Genomic DNA, 22,382 nt, shown 5'->3' on the forward strand with positions numbered 1-22,382 from the left:
ATCAACCCAATCATCATCCCACCTATTGAACATCAATCTTACGGGATTTGTGGTTCAAGAACCAGCACTTTACAATGAGTTATAGCAGTTAGCACATGTAAATTCAAGAGTTATAATTTGCCCTATGATGTGGATTTTATGCATTTTCTGAATTAATTGTCATTGTTTATATGCATATTTACTATACCCCTTTTATTACTTCATTACAATATGTATGTACGTTCATTATATTTTACTTTGCATATTACAAAAGAATATTTTTTTAAAAATTAATCATATAAATGTTTTATTATTTCTTCTGTTTTTCTGGACCATATATGTATGGCATATACTGCACCTTTAAGAAAATAATTTAAAATATAAACTATAGCGTAAACATTTAACCAATCAGCTGTTTGGAATTCTTTTAAAACAATAATTGCAGTGGGAAGATTAAACTTCAGTAGCAAGAATCCATTACATACTAGTGCTCAGATTATATGATGATGGGTACAGTATTAAAAACATCTAGATAAACTATTAACTGCATGCATGAAAAGATTAATATTGTCATCTGGGCATAACCATTCTATATGTATAGGGGAAGTTAATTGCTATATGAATTTTGATGGTGTCGTCTGAAGTATCTTAAACTGAAAAAAAACGGTATGTTTCTTAAAGCAGAATGTAAATCAAATGTTTGTAAACATCTGGTTTGTTTGAAAAATAAGCGGGATTGATTTTTGCAGATCACCATGCATAACTTAATAAAATGTGATGGTTTTAGATACAATGAGGCTAGTTCCTTGTCTATCCTATTTAATAGTTTGTAGCATTAAGGATATATAGCAGTACAATTTAGAAACATTTTGTAAAACACCCTGTAACACTTGGTTGGCTGCAGCTGTCATCAATTTTTTTCTGGATTAAGTTTGGTCAAGATAGAAGCTGCCTCATTTTCTGGTTGTCATTTGCCCAGGAAGTAAAAGCAAATTGTAATGAGGGAATCACAGCAGGAGAACCTCCTAACAAATGAGAGGCATATATTGACTGACAGCCAGCATGCCATTTCAGTGATAAATGTATTTTTATACACTGCTGTTCAAGGTCACTTTGTGCTCTCATTGAATGCTGGCTGTCAAATCATACAATTCGCATTTTAATACTAAGTAATTGTTGATGCAGAATGGTTGATACAAAATTATATTACCAGAAGATTAAAAGTTGTTATGTTTTATTAAGTTAAAATTTTTAGTACACGTGCTTTGACTTTATCTTCATATTATTGAAAAGCTATTTGAAGGACAGGCAGAAAACGAATTAAAAAATAAAAGGCAAATATGCTTTTTTCTTCTTTGCTAGTATAGTACTCAATTTTTATTGCAAGTGCCAGCATTATTTGAATGAACATACCAGTTTAATTACTAAGAACATCTTTAGATTTTGACTTTTTTTAGTAAAAATGTTAAAATAACTGAACGTAAATGTTTGTTGAATAAGGATTTTGAATTATTTTTGAAATTCACATTTAGACATTTGAGAAAAAAAATAAATTTTTGTTGCCGCACCTAAAAACTAAGAAATTGTTTTAACATATGTCTTTACACATAAAACTGTAATTTTAATATGTACTTTTGATTGTTTCACACTATAAAATGTGTATCTAAACACATAACACACTAAGAAAATTTGACACTTTGGTATGTGTTTTGAAAGGCAAGTGAGAGAACCAGAAAGGCAGAAGTTACTAGACAAGCAAAGAAGAGAGAAACAGAATATCTGTAGAAAGTGAGCTTTCTTAAAACAAAGGCATCAAACTTAATTATATCAGACTATTATTATTATTTATATACTCTAATGGCACATGGATGGAGAGTGTTTTACAGATTAGATATTTTAAAAACCTAAACCCAAAAATCCCTTTTTTGGGAAATACAGTTCAGAGAAGATGGGGATCAAGAGTTAGGGGATGATTGTGAAGTGACAGAATTATAGGTGGTACAAAGGAAAAAGAGAACCTCTCAAGTTTCTTCTATGGGGACAATGTATTGAACATTCAAGTTATTTTGTTGCATTGTCTTGTGGCTTTTTGTTTATTTTTTTACAATACAGTCATGATCATGTGCAGAAATCGCAATGGCGACTGACACCTGGAATACTACCCAAAATAAATTAATTTTGAGGAAGGATTTGAAGGCAAAGAGTGAGTTTGTAAATCAGGGCTGAAGGCTCTAGATATAGCAGAAGATAGGGCCCTTAGTTGTAAATTGCTTTTCAGTTGCATGGGAAAAAAAAAAAAATGAACAGATCTACTGTAGGTTGGTGGAAGCTGGAACACAGAATTCTTAAGTTTTGCATTATTCAAAATCCACCATACCTATGAGGTTGTGTTTTTTGTTTTTGTGTTTGTTTTTTTTAGTATTTTACATGTAAAAATATTTGTTGGCAATAACTATATCATACCCACCATGACTTAATAGTGTAGTGTTGTTGCATTTAGAAAGCTGTGCAAAGTTAGTGTGGGGGTGTGCTGTAACACTATACTAGTGATCTATAAAGATCTTCTGGATCACAGGAATCTTTAGACTATGAGCTAATCTTAATCAGACACAGCTACAGCAAGCTGCTATTTGAAATCAAAGGTCAATTCCGTAATGGAGTATCGATTACTTCCTAAACCACGTTTTGTAGATCCAGAAATGCCAGTCAATTGTAGGTATAAGTCATAAGTAAATATAAGGGTATAAATTACCAGTGAATTAAATTATGTATTCTGAAATTATAGAAAATTTGGCAGAAATCTGTAGAAATACAAGAAGTTGGGTAATAAAACAGGTTCAGCATGCTAGAAAACACTACAAGAGTGCTATTACACAGATGTGTGCTACTTCTACAGATGATCCACTGAGAGAAGAAAAATATTCACTGGGCCTAGCAATTTGCACTATTGCTTGGCCATAGCAACTCTAGTTGGTGACTACAAGATGGTGATCTAGAATAGGAGCTAATGTATCTTGGGTGACTCTTTTCTCTTACACCATACCAGTTTAAATGACATTGACAATAATCTTAAAGTATGGGATCTGTTTGTCATACTGATTCAAATAAATATCACCAGTTAACAATAAAGGGAATTATTTGATCCACTTCTGATGATATATGTAAATGGGAATGTGTGGGTGAGGCTTCTGAGGGGATATTGAAATCATTTATTTAGGCTGTAGTATGCTGTTGACACTTACATATACATCTTTGTTTTCGACATCTAGGAATCTTCTTGGCTCCTGGATTGTTTCAGAATGGCCAGATAGCAGTTTTAGCCAAAACTTTTGTTTCCATTGTCAATTGGGACTACAAGTTGTGACCTTTCCTATTGTATACAGACATCACCATCATTGCCCATGCTTTCATCACCTCCAAATTGCAATAATGCAATACAGTCTGTATAAGGCTACACCTGATGATAACTCAGAAACTTCAGCTAGTACAAAATGCATCCGTTTGCTTATTTAACAGTGCTTCACACAAAGAGCATAGGTTCTCTGGTTTTCCAATGCATTTTTAGTGCAATTCCAAGGATTGGTTTTGACTTTCAAACCTCTTTATGGTTTGGTTTCTGTTCTCAGTGCTTTACATTCACATTAAAATTCAGCTGGGACATAATGGAGACTGCTGGTTGAAGTGTCAAATAAGATTATTTGGTATGGAAGTATCTCATGCATGGGCTCTGCACCAGAATGGCAAGACTTCCGGAGGGATTACAAACAAGTGTAGGTGGATTTCCACCACCCTTTCTTTCTTTATGGCTAGATGGGAAAGGAAGGTCCCTAAACCTTTCTTTTGTAATATGGGGTCATGATGTAGCAAAGGTTGATAACCACTGATCTAGAGGATCTTGCTTGTTTGATGCAGCCTTCTGTATTGATTAGGTATGCTCTAGATTTGGGGGAATATTTTTACTGCAAAGTGAACCAAGTTTTTATGCAAGCTGAGGTTTTCATGGAGGTCAGATGTCCTTTATCATCACCAAAATGTCAAGAGATTGTGTCTCACTCTTCCAGACATGGACTTTGGTATAGTGAGCCATGCCATTGTGACCTAGACTGCACGGTTGTCGTAATGTGTTTTATTTAGTGTACCATTGAAAAACAGCTGTTGCAGAGCACATCAGCATGACCGCTCAAGGGGATTTTCCCCCAAAATCAGCATCACTGGCTGGTTGTTAATGAGAGAGCTTCAAAGGCTTCTAATTTTTAATGTGCAAATAACCAATCTATACCAGTATTGATTTGCTCTATCTCCTTTGGCAGAAGTGGAGACCTGGAACTGCCTAACTTCCCAAGCTACAAGCAGTAGACAGTGTGTTCTCGGAGGAAAGGGGACTGTCTAATCTCTTCCTGCTTAATATTTGGTCAAAGCACATAGGTGGCACAGTTCAAGGCTAGGTTTTTAGACTTTTATTATGTATGTGTTGGGATTATAATACTTGTGTGATACATTTGGGAATGTTGCTTTCTTTGATAACGCAATATCTTCGTTTCCTTTCTGTTCATATACCTACAGAGTTTTGGGAGTAGATATCCATAATGTTGATGGTAGTGGTAATAAATGTATGTTTCTGCAGTGATGCAGTAGTTACATTAATATCCAGTTCTGTATTTAAAATACTTTTTTCAACTGCTGATTAAAATAAAATGCTTTAGAATATTGCTGCAGTGGAATTCAACACTTAGCACGGGTATTTACCTTTGACAGAACAATTTACTTCAGTGTAGAGTTTGCGATATATTAGACCTTGAAATAGGTTGTTCATAGCTTCCATATATGATGTGCTTCAGTACAGCAACACAGGCAGGTGCAGAAGTCAAATAGTCTCCCAGGAGCATCCCCCATTTAGAAAAAAACAAATCAATCGGTTGGGCAGAGGGATACTACAAACAGCTGCACTTTGTCCCACCATATTTCTTGTTCAAAACAAACCGTATCCTGAACCAGTGCCACTGTTATATGCACATATTAGATTTTTCCATAAATTCAGTAACTAATTCCAACCAGAAAACCTACCCATTTTGGATGTAATCCAAAAAGTAAAAAACTAAACAAATATTTTATCATGCACTTCCTTATGGAAGCAGCAGAGGCACACATCCTTCCAGGTAGCCTTTAGCACAGCAATAAAATTGTGTCGGCCGGCCAGCCAAGCCTAAAAAGCAAGAACATTGGTTCAAACATTGAGCTGCATAGATTTTGTGATATGCTTATTTACCTGACAAGTAAATAAAAGGGTGAGCATTGCCAAATGCACATTGAATAACCCATGGAAAAGGTAAATCTGTGTTTTAAAGGATTAATGTCAGCTAGGAAAGTACATAAATTAAAACATCAGAGTGATGTGGCTCCCTTAAGGACTGTAGTTATCTGGATAAATTGTCAGTGGTAAAGAGTGCAACAAGTATGCTAGTGCTATTGATTTTCACCTTTGTATTACCAAAACATTTTTCATTGACACATATTAATTGCTTGTTAAGTGCTAAAGAGTTTGATGGTCTAAATATTGAATCATATAATTAATTGGCCTTTTAGTTTTCCTTATCATTAAGCAATAGTGATTACATTAAAGGCACAAGGGTTTGCTTAAGTAGACATATCTTGTACATGATGTACAGTAAGAAAATATTACAATAGATTCTTAATACACGACCTCTTGTAAAGTGCAGTATATCTTACTTTCTATTGTCATGTAAGCTACTGTACTTCCCCACCATCAATTATAGGGTGCATCTTCCTATTGTAATTCAAGTTATAATGTTACAAACTCAGTTCTCAAAAGGGAGGTTATAATGTTGCCATTTAATGCCAAGTTTTAGCCTGATACAGCAAAGAGGCACTCAGTGCAGAAACAATAATTATACTATGCATATTTTTCAGAAAATAGTTTAAACTGTTGTGCATTTCTAATTCTAGTATTTTTATTGCACAATAATAGCAAAAAGATATTTTCAAAATTAAGTTGTATAGGCACTTATACCAAATTTTTTAAACAGGTTTTCCTAAACTCAGGAAATAAATCTGTTTTTAACCACCTAATGGCTTGAGCCTGAGTTTATTGATGTCAGTGGTAATCTCCCATTTACTTACATGGTGCAGCGTCAGGCCTTTAGTGGCCTGATTTTCAGAAGCACTGATCATCTACGTCTCCCACTGAAGTCATTAAGATCTGTAGGTACTCCGGCACAGCACTTTTGAATATTGGTTTGGTTGCAACAGTTTAGGCATCCAAACTTGAAGATATTTCTTGGGGCTGCAACTTGGGAGCCATCATCAATACCATCCTCTCTTGCCCTGTATATTCAGGCTGTATATAAACCTTCCCACTTCCGTAATATTTCTAAAATATGTCCTTTTTTTTGTCTAGATGGGCAAACTTTAATCCAGAATCTCTCACTTTATGTATTGTAACCTCTTCTCCAGGATCCCTGAACCATCACTTCATTCTCCCCATACAAAAGCAACTGCTATGATCATCTTCCTTACAGGTTGCTTTGATCATACAGTAGAACCTCAGAGTTACAGACACCTCAGGAATGGAGGTTGTCCATAACTGAGGTGTTCATAACTGTGAACAAAGTGCAGTTTGGGCTCCAGTTCCAAGCCAGATTCCAGCAGCTCCCTCCTCAGTGCCAGCAGCTTCCTTGCAGGCAGCATCTTTCCCTGAATCAGACTGCAAGCTTGTCCCGCTCCCAGCCGGGGGAGGTGGGTGAAAACAGTGGGATGGGGGAGAGAGGCAGGGGTGAAAGCAGCGCAGACCCCAGTGCTGCTCCTGCTTTGCCAGCTGCCCTGGGCTGGCAGTCCCAGCATCTTCACTCCTAGATGTAAGTGGGTGCCATGTGGATGGGTTGGGGACAGGCAGCCCAGATGTGCCTGCCTTTAAGATGCAATACAGGCACAGTACAGGACAGTGTTTGCTTTTTTTTTTTTTTTTTGGTCTCCACTGCTGCCTGATTGGATACTTCCAGTTTCACATGGTGTCCAGTTGACCAGTCAGTCCATAACTCTGGTGTGTTCGTATCTTTGAGGTTCTACTGTATTAACTTTTTTTCTCACTGACTGCCCTTGTTTCACTGAACCAAGTTCAAACTTCTTGTCCTACCTTTCAAGACCCTTCACAATTCTGCCCCTCTTTATTGGACTACTCTTGTCTCTTATTGTGCCAGTTTCATCTCCTACAGTCTACCAACAATGCCAGTTTTGTCTGACCCTTTGTCAGCTTCTCATGCAAACATTTTCATGACTTCTTCCATCCTGTTCTTGAGTGTGGAATGTCCTCCCCTAACTGATCCATAATGCTATCATTCTATACTACAGATCTCTCCTTAAAAATAATTTAGCAGTGATGCCTAAAAGAAATCAGTCAATTAATAATGATTTAAGTATTCATAATTATCAAGAAAAAATTGCAGTTGTGTATAGATATATTTAAAAACTGTATCTGTCTTTGCCAAGTATTTTTGATGTCACTTGCCTCCTCAGATTGAGAGATCTTCAGGTAGGGTGCAACATCGAGCACAAAGGAGCCCCAGTTCTGCTTAGAACTCCAGACACTGCCTTAATGTAAATATTAAGTAATACACCAGCTGTGAATTTGGCCCAAGTAAAGCTACACAAAAAGTATTTAGCTTTTAATTCAAGTGAAAGATATTGATACTGTTTGAAATTTAATATAATACTTATACATAGATTTCAAAGTGATTTACAAAGATGAATAAGCATCATGACCCCAAATTTACAGATGGGGAATCTGAGGTACAGAGAGTTGTGATTTGCTAAAGGTCACACAGCAAGTCAGTGGCAGGAACAGGAGTAGAATCCAAGGCTCCTGACTCCGGGTCTTATGCACATAAAAATTGCATATAGGTTTTTGCTTTAGATAGAAGATGATGGATGTGATTGTAATGTTGAAGTCAATTGGAGTTTTGCCCAAGTTAGGAATCCAGACTAGGCCTTGGAAAGATCTTTGGTTGTATGGGTTTACATGAAATATATTTCATTACAACAGTTTGTGAATTGTATATCTACTGCTGCGCCGTTTACAGGTTATCGTTTTAAAGCAATGTTTCTCAAACTGGGGTCCGTGGACCCGAGGGCACTCCAGGGGGGTCTGCTGGCCCTGCTAATCAACTCCTCCCCTTCCCTCCCTCAACCCCTCCCTCTCCCTCCCACCCTCCCAGTGCCTCCTGCATACCGCTGAAGAGCTGTTCCCTGGCGTGCAGGAGGCACTGGGAGTGTGGGGGAGGAGCGGGGATGGGGCATGCTCAGTGGAGGGGGCGTGGAGAGGAGGGGTGGGACATTGGGGGAAGGGGTGGAGTGGGGGTAGCGCCTGGCGCTGACAGGGGAGCTTGGGGGTCCGCAAAAAAATTTAAATCAAAATGGGGGTCCTTTGGATGCTAAAGTTTGAGAACCGCTGGTTCAAAGTATGTGAGAAAATGTTACGTGCCACTAGTGGTTGAGTATTACGTCTTTTAAATAATTCCTTTACATTTCATCTGCTACAAAAGGTTTGAACTTTTAATTAACATTTTTATGGCAGTGGTCCAAAAGATTTTAATTGCATGCTGCTAATTTAATCAAGTTTGGACATAAATGATTATGTCGATCAGTAGGAAAGGAACAGTGCTGCAAGCCTGTGCGTCCCAAGAGCTTTCCCATTTTCAGAAGGGCAAGTGACGCTAAAACATGCCAAGTATGTGCTTGGCTGGGAGATGTGTACTGTGTTTTTTGGCAGTCATAAGTCTTTTTACTTTTTAAACCTACATACCTTTTTAAATATTAGAAATTTGAAATTCTAAAATAAAATCCTATGTATTTTAAGACTTAATTATGCATTTTCCATTATTTGTAGATTTTTCAGTATGAGCACTAAATTCACTAAAAATATAAAAGATGTTAAAAATATCAAATTCTGTTATTGTAAGGTAGTCAAGTAGAACAAAGTTCAGGCCATGCAAGAATTTCCATAATAAAAACAACTTAGTTTGACAGGTTAGTTTGCCCATAAAAGAATTATTACTCCCACTTAATAAACTTCCAAGTAAATATTTTAGACATGCAATTTAAAACAGATTTTTTAACCTAAGTATTCTACTTTAAAAAGCAATTCAATTAAAGCCATATTTTGTTAAGATACCTGACAAATGGCTTTGATTTGATTTAAAAACTGCAAGTTGGCAAGAGATTTGTTTATAAAATGATTTAATTCGGTTTTATAGGCTGAGAGGTTATTAGCACAATAAAAGAAATTGTTAAAATATTTAAAACAGAAACATTGACTAAAAGACACGCCTGCAGAGGATCAAGGCTCATTGTGAGGGGACAAGACTTGCCTGTAGAGAATGTGGATGATTTGTAACACCTGTCAAGAATGGTCTGGGTATACTTGGTCCTGCCTCAGCATAGGAGGCTGGATCAGATGACCTCTTGAGGATCCTTCCAGCCCTACATTTCTGTGATTCTAGGATTTGATGGCTCTGAAATCAACCTATTTTGTATACTTGTGAGGATGAAGATTTTCCTTTGAAGTGACCTGCAAATACATTTTCATTTGCTGTTGTCAGGAGACCTGCTGAGAAGGAGTGATTTCTAAAAGTGTACCTGCACCTTTTGGGTATTCAAGCAAGCACGTAGGTGTCAAAGCAAAATGTGTATTGTAATAGCAGGAATACCCATTTTGAGTGCAAATGGAGGTTTTTCTGTGTACAAAGTGGCATGCTGTCAAACTTTGCAGGTGTAGTTTCTGGGGCTTGTTTGAAAATTTAGTCTTGAGCATTTTTCTCATTTGTTATTGTAATGTTATCACATGTTCCTCCAAATAGCACCTTTCTTGTTTCACATAACGGAGAATGGAGTGTGCTTACTGTCTGTAAACTTCAAAAATATTGATTGCTGTCATTGTAATGGTTATAATGAATTTTATGGTGACATTTCATATTTAAATATATCATGTCATATGTTCTTTCCTTGAGTTACTGCTACCCTGGGATGATAAACACCGAGGGTAAAAATGTGTCATGTTAATATTGTGCAAAGACTCTATCTGGTCCAGTAATTTAATTATTTCATTTTATTTTAAATTAAGTTTTTCCTTCTGCATCCTCTGATTTACATTTGTTTAATTATGGTAGATAAACAGAGTCCTATTTTATCTTATCTTATCTATGAAGCTTTTTGAGCCATATAAATTGTCAAAAGCCATTCATGGATACTGACTTCACAGTAGGTGGAGGAAAGGTCAGTTCTGCTACACAGAGGTCAAAGAAAAAAAAAAAACTGTGCACCAAGAGATCTCATGCAAATAACCTCCCAACATCTTACTATGGGCCTCTCCACTCCTGAAGTTGTGGTCCCTTGAATTGCAGTGATAACTACCTTCAGCACCCCAAGATAGGAAGAAAAAAAAAAAGCACCAGTCATGGTCAAAGGCATGATTTGGTTTGTTTTTTAAAGAGTACCTGGCATTAAGGATCAGAGAGAAAGAGGTTAACTTCTAATCATGAAAGACAAGCGGGGGGCTCCTATTGGGATTACATGAGAATCCTTTAACAACCCTCACCTATTTGAGAAAAATTCTTGATTGCTTCTTCTCTCCCCAATGTCCTGTCCCATTTGCCATTTCTTCAAGTGAGAGAAAACTGCATATGGTGGTTCTTTTTTCTGTGGCTAACAGAAATGAAACCCAATGAGAGAGACTTCCCTCCCGCACACCGCCTTTGAAGGTGTATACCAGCTGGCAAAATGTCAGTCAACCTGTAAATAATCATTGTTAGGACAACAGGAAATGTATTCAGTATGCTATGGGACTCTCCCAAGGTCACAGCCCTGAACCTAATGTCCGCATATAATAATCAAGCAGGATGGAGTCTGTGATTGTAATACTGGAAATGGTGGTCCCTAATTTGCTATCATCTAGTTCCTAATTTCACATTATACAGCAACTGGAACCCCTGGCAATAGGCAGGAGACATCTTCACTGAATAACTATGGGGATCCACATTATTTCTCTGGACTAGCTGCCACAAGAGGCTGCTGTATCCTTGATAGCACATTTATGCAAGGGGGAGAAAATGTTGGGGAACTATGCAAAAATATCTACAGATTCATTGGAATTTAGCAGTCTCCAAAGATATACAAAACATAGGTGAAAAATTCTCCGAGGTTTCAGACATAAGGCATGAGATTTGGAAGCTGGGTAACAAGGAAGAATCACTGATCATGTGATTATAAAGCTGTAGATGGATGTCATTCCCTAACTGCCGGTTCCATTTTGACCACAAAACATAACCGGTATAGATATAATCACCTTCCCAGCAGATGAAGGTTGGCAAGTAAATGCTTGAAATTGTTCCACCAAAGGTTTCTGAACAGTCAGCTTCTGAATCTCATGCCTGACATTTTAAACCAAGAGTTTAGCACTATTCGTACAAATAACCAAGAGAAGAATAATTCCCTTTTCTTCTAGTTAAGGTCATAATTTGGCAAGTCTGAACCTTTTTCTACTATTCTATCAGAACATTTATTCAGAATCCCTGAAAATGGACAATGTTCTCGTACGTGTATGCAAAACCACCAGAATTGGCGTCATTGTTAACAGTCTCAGCAGAGAAAGCAAAGATGGCATGGAGACTTTATTACTGTTGTACCTAGTTTAGGGCTGATGTACAGCGGAGTAGCATGGGGAAGCTTCAGCTCCTGCTGTACCTGTTCTGAGAACACACAGAGAGAGGCCACCTGCCTCCCAGTGCTACCTTACCCTATCACTAAGTTCACTCTCATTTATGAAATAATGAAATTATATTTGGTTTTCAGTTTGCCAAACTATGATCTCTTCACTATACTTCGTTTTAACTGACAATTATGACCTATATTTATAAGTCATTTCTATAGATACACACACAGTTAGCTTTGTGTTCAGTTTTTGTCTGTGTGGCACCGTAATGGTTCTGAGTAATTAATCTTCTAAACTACATTTTTTCCTCTTTGTTAGACTATCCATGGCCATAAAGGGCCAATAACAGCTGTGGCTTTTGCTCCTGATGGACGGTACCTTGCCACTTATTCCAACACAGACAGTCACATCTCCTTTTGGCAGGTAAGAATAGACACAAAAGGTGAAGATATATATGCGATGCTAGTATTGTAAATGGGGTTGAGTTTTGGCATTTGTAGTCAACTTTTTGGGTCTTCTTTAAAAATGTTATTCACTACTAATGTAACCTCTGACAAAGGAAAAAAAATGTATCATAGCTGAAATAACAAGCATTCCAAAAAATCAGGAAATTCCAAAACTTAAAGCTTAAACCACAACATCAGTGCTGTCATTTTGTACAATCTGTATACAGAGCTATATCTCCCCACTGATTTTCTCTTGCTTCCCCTTATTTTATTGCCCCACTAGTTCTTTTTCACATGCTATCTGTGATGCTCTCACACAAGTATGCTGATAAAGGGTAAAATTTTCAAGTGACATAGGCCCTTAGGAATTTAAGTACCATTGAAATTCAATGGGATTTAGGCTCCTGAGTGCCTAAATCACTTAAACATTAGACTTAGGCTCCTTAGTGTCTTAGGGTAACATTTTGACAAATTTCTCCACTCATGTTATCTGTATAAATAGATTATAACTTGTATAAATATATAGATTGAATAAAAATATATGTATTAACAGATAAGCCCCTTGCAGTATGGACCTCTGACTATCTTAGGTGCTATATATTACCCATTATCTGAGCATCTCACAATTTTATATTTTATATATATATAAAAATAGTACTTCCCTCTATATATCGCCTCACAACACACCTGTGAAAGAGGGAAGTACTATTATTCCCATTTACAAATGGAGAACTGAGGCACAGAGAGACCACACAACTTTACCAAGGAAATAGGAAGGTTGTGGCATGGCATTGAATTGAACCTGGATCCTTGAGTTCCAGGAAGCTAACACCCTATCCATTAGACCACCCTCCTCTGTTTGCATTTTATATTACCAATTCTCCTACATAAATAATAGTATATACCTTTGTCGTACTATTTTTAAATGTAAGGTGAGTATTACAGTAACTCCTCACTTAAAGTTGTCCCCATTAACGTTGTTTCATTGTTAGGTTGCTGATCAATTAGAGATCATGCTCGTTTAAAGTTGAGCAATGTTCCCTTATAACATTGTTTGGCAGCTGCCTGCTTTGTGCACTGCTTGCAGGAAGAGCAGCCTGTTGGAGCTAGCTGGTGGGGGCTTGGAACCAGAGTGGACCGAAAGCCCCCTTATCAGCTCCCCTAAGTTCCCTGTGCGGCAGCCACCCAGCAGGCTAGCAATTGCCGGGCAGTTCAGCTGTCCCTCCCCCCACTGCTGCGTGCAGTGTCGTCGTCCCCCCCCGCTCCTTTACCCCATCTCCACAGAGCGGGGGAGGAGGGTACACAACAGGGCTCAGGACAGAGGGAGCTTGCTGGCAGCAGCTGCTGTCTCAACTTGCTGATCTACTTAAAAAGGCAATGTACTTAAAGTACGGTCAGCAATGCACGTCTGTCTCTCTCACACAGGGTGTGTGTCTCTGTCTCCCTCTGCCATGCTGTCTCCCCTCCCTCCATTCGTGCTGCCTTGTAAAGTATGAGGCTACATTAACAATAATGTGTTAACCCTTGAGGGCTCAGCTGAGTGCTAGTTCATCATTTAGCAGTAAGGCATTCCCTGGGAAATATCCCATCCTCTGACTCCTCCACCTCAACCAAGCTTCACAATCATCATTGCTGTGTACAGTATTAAATTGTTTGTTTAAAACTTGTACTGTGTATATGTGTGTGTGTGTGTGTATGTGTATATATATATATATATATATATATATATATAAATATAAATATAAATAAGAGAGAGAGAGAGAGAGAGAGACTCTTTTGTCTGGCAAAAAAAATTCCCTGGAACTTAACCCCCCTATTTACATTAATTCTTATGGGGAAATTGGATTAATTTAACATTGTTTCACTTAAAGTAGCATTTTTCAGGAACGTAACTACAACGTTAAGCGAGGAGTTACTGTACTGTGTTTTTTGCTGTTCATGTGCACACAAAAAATGTGTAACCTCTAGGTAACTCGAGAACATTCGGAAGTTTGGAACTTTATGGACTAATACTGTATTCTTAATAAAATACCCATACTTTTATAGCGTGTATTGATGTCTTGTAGATGTAAGGGTACATTGATGGTTGACCAAATAAGAGCCTGCACTTAGTGAGTAGGCCCTCTAAGCAGGTGTTTCGGGTGTTTGTTAGTTTTTATTTCCTTTAAATTAATTTTTATGCTAAGGCTTGAGAATTTGATCTCAGTATTTTAATCAAAATTCTTATTATTGTTAATATATATTTATATTATATAGTGCCAAAAGTGAGCTGTGCACTTTATAAAAAGCAGGATGACCACATCCCTACCCTTTCAAGTTTAAATTAATAGTTTGAACAATCTTTTTCTTTCTTACGTTTTTTTTATCCTGAAAAGGGCACATGAACAGATCACTATGCAAAGTTGAGCTTTATATCTTGAGACTTTTTTTCCTTAGACTTTGCAGTTGGGCTAGGTGATGGGGTAGATTTGGGTTGCTCTATCCCTTTTTTTCTCTGGAGCTAAGAGTTCAAATTCTATTTCAGGTCACCAGTATAAAGGATTTTAGTAGTTGCAGTTTAGTTCCCCTTTGATCGTAGCAAAACATCAGCACTCAGTTTAGCATGATTGGCAGAACCCAAAAGACAACAGGAAGGAAATAACAAGTCAGGGTAAAGGTTTGTTGGTAAAGCTGGATGGGGAAATGTGTACAGCACAACCCTCATTTATGCATAACCTGTCCCTAGCTTTCTTGTGCAATCAATTCATATGTAATTCTAAAAGAAAAAGACATTGGCATTAATGTATTGAGGTATTAATTGCTTTACATTTAGTTTCCATTCATATTTTTAAGAAATTAACGATCATCTGTACCTTACATGTCATTAAGAGTTTTAAAACGTATGCATTTACATAGGAAAACCAACTCAAATGGCCAAAGGATGTAAAAGTTTTTAAATTATAAACTTAAATAATAGTTATCTGAAAAATAGTGGGCTTGATCCTGCAGTTCATGCAGGCAAAATACCCATCGAAGACAGTGGGAGTTTTGCCAGCAGTAAGACTACAAGACTGGACCCAGTATGCCTGCAGATGTTAGTTAATGTTTTTTTTAATTTTCCACAATTTTCTGTATGTCATTCAGTAATACGGTACATGCCATAAAATGTACTGAATTATTATCCATCATATATTGTGCTTTCTGAAATAGTGAATAAGAACAGTAAAATGTTCAACCATCAGTACATATACTTAGTTTAACTACCTGGGAAAGCAATCAGGCTTATTGATTTTGATCTTTTACATAGAATCATAGAAAAGGGACCTCACTTAAAAAAAAACACTTCATATTCAGGCACTGGTTTAAAAATGTGAATTGCCAGATTTTACTGTGTGTAAATCCATCCATGTTAAACTGGCTTTTACATAAAGAGTTAAATGTACCTATGCATTTAGTTTTAAAATGTGACCTCGTGCACTAGTGATTTTTTTTCCCCTCTGTGTTCTATTCGGCACTATTATTAATGCAGGAAAATCAGTAACATTAGTCATCTTAAAAGGGTTATTACTCAAGATGATTTAAATTGTGAAAATGTCAGTGGTGCTTGCATGCTCCCTGCTAGAGATGCCATGATTTACACTCTCTGACACCATTCTGCTGCTGAGAAGGACTAGAAAAAGTAATGGCTTATATTTTGTACTGATCAGAATTCAGAACATGGTGTCAGCAATAACACATCCTAAATGTCCTAAGATTTGCCCAGGTTTCATGTGCCCAGTCCTAGGTATCGAGCTGGACCATCATCTACCTATTGTATAGAAATCCGGTTTAGATATAGATATAGGTTTTCTAAACCTTTTATCATTTTTGTTGCTCTCCTCCAATTTATTCATCTCTTTCCTAAAGTATGATGCCAGAATTGGACACAGTACTCCAGTCCAGGCCTCACCAGTGTCAAATAGAGCAGGACAGTTACATCCCATGTCTTACATATGACACTCCTGATAATACACCCCAGAATAATAATAGCCCTTTTTGCAACTGCATCACATTATTGACTCATGTTCAGATTGTAATCCACTATAATTCCCAGATCCTTTTCAGCAGTACTACCACTTAGCCAGCTAGTCCCCCTTCTGTAGTTGTGCATTTGATTTTTCCTTCCTAAGTGAAGTACTTTGCACTTATCTTTATTGAATGTCATGTTGTTGATTTCAGACAACTCTCTCATTCTCTAATTTGTCAAGGTTGTTTTGAATTCTAATCCTGGCCTCTAAGTACTTGTGATCCCTCCCGGCTTGGGGTCATCCACAAATTGTATAAGCACATGGAAGGGGAGGGATAGCTCAGTGGTCTGAGCATTGGTCTGCTAAACCCAGGGTTGTGAGTTCAATCCTTGAGGGGGCCATTTAGGGATTTGAGGCAAAAATCTGTCTGGGGATTGGTCCTGCTTTGAGCAGGGGGTTGGACTAGATGACCTCCTGAGGTCCCTTCCAACCCTGATATTCTATGATTCTGTGATTTTCCACTCCATTATCTAAGTCATTAATGAAAATATTGACTAGTACTGGACCCAGGACTGACCCCTGTGGGACCCTATTAGAGATACGCTTTCCCTGTTTGACAGCAAACCATTGATAACTACTCTTTGAGTACAGTCTTTCAACCACCTGTGCACCCACCTTATTAGTAATTTCATCTAGACCACACTTCCCTAGTTTGCTTATGAGAATGTCATGTGGGACTGTGTCAAAAGCCTTATGAAAGTCAAAATATATCACATCTACTATTTCCCTCCATCCACTTGGACAGTAACACTGTCAAAGAAGAAAATTAGATTGGGTCAGCAGGATTTGTTCTTGACAAATCTATGTTGACTATTTCCTATAACCATATTACCCTATAGATGCTTACAAATTGTTCCAGTATTTTTCCAAGTAACTAAGTTAGGTTACTGGTCTGTAATTCCTTGGGCCCTCTTTGTTCCCCTTTTTAAAGATGGGTGTATTATGTTTGCCCTTCTCCAGTCCTCTGGAAATTCACCTGTCCTCCATGAGTTCTGTTATGGCATTGGGACCACTCTTGTTCTGTCATGCAGATATACTCCAGCATCCAAAAGGTCTTTTCCATCTCTAATTTTTGTGATTTTTAATGTGTTTAAATCTATATTCCGGCAGAAATATAACAGTTGTAATTTTTGATTACTTATTGCAGTTCTGAAATGATAGTGTTAAATGAATATAAAGAAGTTGTAGATGATACTTTTTAATATGTTAAGTGACAGACTTCATTATAGGTTTAAGCTAATATATTGGTTCAGATCTCACTATTCAATTTGAAGTAGATAGAATTAAAGGAAAATGGAAATTTTAAAAAGGCAAATGGTGAGACTGGAATTAATTTTTTACCACTAATTCTGTTTCTAAACTTTGCTGAGTTTCTATGCCTTGCAAAAGATTGTAACTTACAAAAACCATAAACTTGGCTGTATTTTATTTCTCCATTTAGTCCAATTTAAAAAAAAAACAAAAAACATTTTCATCATGTCTTGCAGGTAAAAAAGGGAGGAGAACTTTTTAAAATATGGTGTGACGGGGTTGGGACTCACCACCTGGCGCCTCCTTCTGGTTGTCTCGGGAATTAGCTCTGTCCAGTGGAGCGCCACCTCCTGCTGGTGTCCCGTCCGTCATCTCGCCCTTGATTGGCGTGTCTGGACCCACGTTGCTCCCAAGCTCGCGGCATCCTCTTCCAGACACTGCCCTCCGGCAGTGCCTCTTAGTCCATCCTCATCCCCTTCCGGGGGGATCAATCAGCTGCCTCTCTGCTTCCTGGCTGATGTGGCCAGCTGCACCCTCAAAGTCACTCCCTTCTTGGCAGGGGGTTGGTGCAGCTCTAGATGGCTGCTCCGGCAGCCGGGTGCAAGGCAAGGGGGAAAGGGGGGGACCCAGGCCCGCCCAACCCAGGGACCCTCTAGTGGCAGCCATCCTGCCCTCCTTCTCTCCCTCTGTCTGTCCACATCCCTGGGCCGCTTCCCCTTTGGCCCCTCGCACTGGCTAGGCCCTTCCCTTCAGGGCCTGCAGCCTGACAGACTCCAGGCTGGAGTTACCCTCTGCTTCCCCGGGCCTGCCCAGCGCTGCGCTGCGCTGTCCCAGGTGCTAGTCTCCCAGCCTGGAGAAAGACCTTTCCCTGTCAAAGGCCTGGGACAGACTGCCTGCTCCTGTCCTGAGCAGCCTTCTTATAGGGCTGAGCCTGGCCTGATTGGCTCCCTCCAATCTGGGCCCTGATTGACTCCCTATAAGGCCTTCCCTGATTGGCTCCGTGTCTGTGGAGGCCCACTGGCCTACTGCAGCCCAAATTCAGGGAGTGGGGCAGCTGCCACCGCCCCACTACATATGGCTATAAAAGTGTTGTTTAAGATAATGTAAAGTCTACAGTTCTGTAGGAAAAAGGGAAGCAGTAAAATATGCACTACTAAATTTAGCACATCTAGTTTCATTTTGCAGAGTTGTGTATAGAGTTAATTAAGCATTTGCAAGCATACTGCTTAGATTCTCAGCATCTCTTTAGTTTAAGAAACAGTGTTTTTCGGTGGACTAAATAAAATTTTAATTGAAGGTTATTAGAGAGGGCAGCCATGTTGCCAGTACTGGCAGGTATTATTAAAAGTTTTCTGTAAATACCAAAGAGAAAAGGCTTTGTTTCACATTAAATTATTCTTCACAAGAAACCCTTTGATTTCAGTGTTGACTCTCTCTTTTTCTATTACTGCAGATGAACACCTCTCTTTTGGGAAGTATTGGAATGCTGAATTCTGCACCTCAGCTCCGCTGTATTAAAACATACCAGGTGCCTCCTGTCCAGCCTGCCTCACCAGGTTCACACAATGCACTCAAACTGGCACGGCTGATCTGGACTTCCAATCGCAATGTTATTCTTATGGCGCATGATGGCAAAGAACATCGATTTATGGTCTAGAGTCAGGCTCTCTATTGCTAGAAATACATTTTTTGTTGTAAAATTCCCTATAATTCTCTCTTTCTCTGTTCTTTTGTAACACTGGATTACCCACACCAGTGCCTATATAAATCATCCAGTGGGACCAGCCAGACTGCAACATTTCTGCATGGTTCCCTAGAGCAGAATCTTGCTTGTGCCAGCTATTGATTCAGAGGTATGCCCACCAGCTCAACCAAGTGTGGTTATTCTATCATCATGTAGTTTTTCCTTGCCATTGATAGGAGGGACGAAGATGGCTATTGGGAATGCTCTTGTTGCTTGGTGCAACAGAAGCTGAAAAAAATCAATAACACTGAGGTTGCACTCCTTGACTAGATCAGCCTTTTCTGAAGTTGGGTTGAATCAAGTCACTTTTACATTTTAGATTGAAGTAATGCAGAGCAGTCCTAATTATAAATATTATTTTCCTTTTGAAGTTCTTAAAGAATCTTACTGTTTACCAAAAAGGTTCCATGTTTACATGTACTTTCTTCTAGTGACTAAGGGGTGATCATTGGGTGAGGTGTCATAGGCTTTAGCAGTTAGCCTCTTGGGGATAACTGGCATGGGATTCATGAGCAAGTATATGAGGAATTAGGTTTTCAGGACAAGAGTAGCCTTTGTTCTCATTTTGAAGAAGCATATTTCCTCATATAAAGTTTAAATTCTTGATTGAATTGGAAGTTATGGCATACTAGGTCATTGTTGTTGTGACCTGGAAGAAAGAATTGAGCAATCCACATGTAAATACCAAGAATCTCTTAAAGAGGGGAAAAGGAAACTTGAAAAAAAGAATACTTATGCACAAAGGTGTGTTTTTTCTGTATTCCCTTTGTTTCCACTGCAGATATTTATATTTTAAAAAGAGCATTCTCTTTCCCACTTGTGCTGGAACTTGCAGGGAAATGAGAATCCTGCATTTATGCCATCACATCCTGTTGCTGTATACATTATTGCAGTGTTACAAACTCACAGTTTGGCTTCATTGAAGGATTGAGGAGTAAAAATGCAAATACACTTGATGAAAACACAGATATCGCTGATATTGAGCAACTCAAAAATTATGGAAAATAAGTAAAAGGTGAGTTCATTGTTATTTGAATCCAATATATTTAAACATTTTCCCCAGTAAGAGAATTCTTCTGTAATGTTGTAATTGTTCACATTTTCCTTCTTTCTTACATATCTAATTTTGTGAAATATGTAATAATGTGAAAAATATGCTGGTTTATGCGTAAAGGAAAAAAAATCCATAAAATACTATTTTATTTAAATGTATTGATATAAGTGTTTGTACAGCTTTTTTTTTCTTTGCCATTTTTGTCTGGAAAGCTCACAAAAGAGAGAAGGCTCACATTAAATGATGACATATAAAGTTAAAGGTGGTACTTGCCAGAAAATCCAACAGAATGGGAATAAATGAACAAAGAAAATAATGGCTTCTAAATTTCAAATGGATTTTTTTCTAGAGGCAGTCTGTATAGTACACTATACATGAAAGTAGGATCTACAGTCCAGAATCAACATATCTGTTGTTTACTATAGTTTTTACGAACAAAGTAAGAAATTAAGACCATTAGGAATGTTTATCTCATATTGCTGTAAATTTTATTCTTTCTAAGTATGGCAAGGCTGAAGTATATAGTGGTGGTAAAATTCTGTACTAGAATTTTTGATGCTTTTCTTTAAAGTAAACTTATACAACATGCATGTACATTGTATTTATAAAGAGAGAGATATGTAGGTCTCCATGACAAGAAGCAAAGAATTACACAGCATATACACTATTTGTCTGTAGAATCAAATGCTATAGTGCTACATTTAAGTATAGGCATATGTGGAAAATTAAAAAGTACATTTTATTCATTCTTCCATAGGCATTCCAAAGTCATATTTACTTATGTTATAATATTTTTCAAGTACATATATGTTTACTTTTAAAAGCTAAATGGAAACACAGTAGTAATGGGTATGCTAAAGAAGATTTTCTTTAGTATGCAGTAAAATTACATGTGTAATAAAAAGTTTGCTTTAAACTAAAAATTTAATGGATTACAAAAAATTGTGAAAGAAAGGGGGCAATCTACTTCCAGTACTGAACAATAGTTAAATGTAGCAAAAGCTAAATTAGCAAAATTTTCACAAGATTATGACAACTTCTGCAAATGTTTTATACAATACATCTAGAGCAACAGTCAGGATTACAATTTAATGTGGAGTTAGTGTTACTTGGCTAGAAAATGCAGTAATGCTTAGTGGGTGGAAATAGATTATCTAACTGCTTAACTAATATTTGCACATTAGTTAAACACAAATCTCCATTTCAGTGACTTTGTCAACCCTACTCCCAAATTTCATCACAGATTAGATTTCTCAGCACTGCAGTAAAATTTGTGTTGTCATTCCAGTGTAAGCTTTTAGTATTTTATTGATTTGTTAGTACTGTATTTGGACTTGTCCTTGTAAATGTGGAGACATATGTGGCTTTATTGGCGGTTTACAAGCTAAAGATGACATGATGAGATAACTGTATGAAAATATTGTAATGATTGAAGTCACTGTGTACGGTAAATGATGAAAATGTTTGCCTCTCAAGAAATTTCTTGATGATTCCACTTAAATGCTACTGTATGTACTAATGCTATGTACATATGTTTGTGAAATAAAACCTGAATAGTATTGAAGGATATTGTTCCTATATTATCATCCTAACTGTGATGTGATCACACACAAATGCATCCTTAGTTCCATGACTTACTTGACATTCATTTTTATTTTTCTTATCATGCACAGAAATAAATTCTTACATTTATTTGAATAAGGTTACATTTCACTAAGTTGGATGAAGATTCATGTTCAAGAGACTCAAGGCCTCCTTAACAAAAAAAGAAGTCGGAAAGTGCTGAGGAAAAACGATTATCTCTTCTGTTTATGAGAACAGTGTGAGTCAACCAGTTAAAGATAATGATGATCTTCCAGAACCTCAACAACCCGCTCTGTAATATGTGTAAAGCTATGCTCTCTTCTTGTTACTCCAGTCCTAGATCTTTTTTAAGAGGGAGAGTAATTGAACCAAATTATGCATCGAGATTTTCTGACATGGACTACTGCCATTGGGAGCTGAGCTGAGATTATTAAATTTGTTTAATGTAATACTTTGTTTGGATTTGAATTTGCATCCCTCCCCCCTAGTAAAAAAGCATGATTGCATTTGAGCAAGAATAACAAAATTGATCATTATTGCTTAAAAAGGTTTACAGCAT

The 22,382-nt window shown here is 37.6% G+C and overlaps 1 protein-coding gene across 4 annotated transcripts in view; it reads left to right on the top strand.

The window, feature by feature from the left end:
• The window catches only part of WDR7 (WD repeat domain 7), a 340,638-nt gene extending 318,840 nt beyond the window's left edge, over positions 1 to 21,798 (top strand). For all 4 annotated transcript variants that reach the window (XM_034773718.1, XM_034773717.1, XM_034773719.1 and 1 more), the window contains 2 exons: positions 12,017 to 12,121; positions 18,895 to 21,798. In XM_034773718.1, the coding sequence (XP_034629609.1) occupies positions 12,017 to 12,121; positions 18,895 to 19,098 (309 nt within the window). In that variant the 3' untranslated portion in view covers positions 19,099 to 21,798. The remainder of the gene's footprint in view (positions 1 to 12,016; positions 12,122 to 18,894) is intronic.
• Positions 21,799 to 22,382: the final 584 nt, after the last annotated feature.

The sequence above is a fragment of the Trachemys scripta genome, chromosome 6, assembly GCF_013100865.1.
Source record: "Trachemys scripta elegans isolate TJP31775 chromosome 6, CAS_Tse_1.0, whole genome shotgun sequence".
In the NCBI taxonomy this organism is placed as follows: domain Eukaryota; kingdom Metazoa; phylum Chordata; order Testudines; family Emydidae; genus Trachemys; species Trachemys scripta.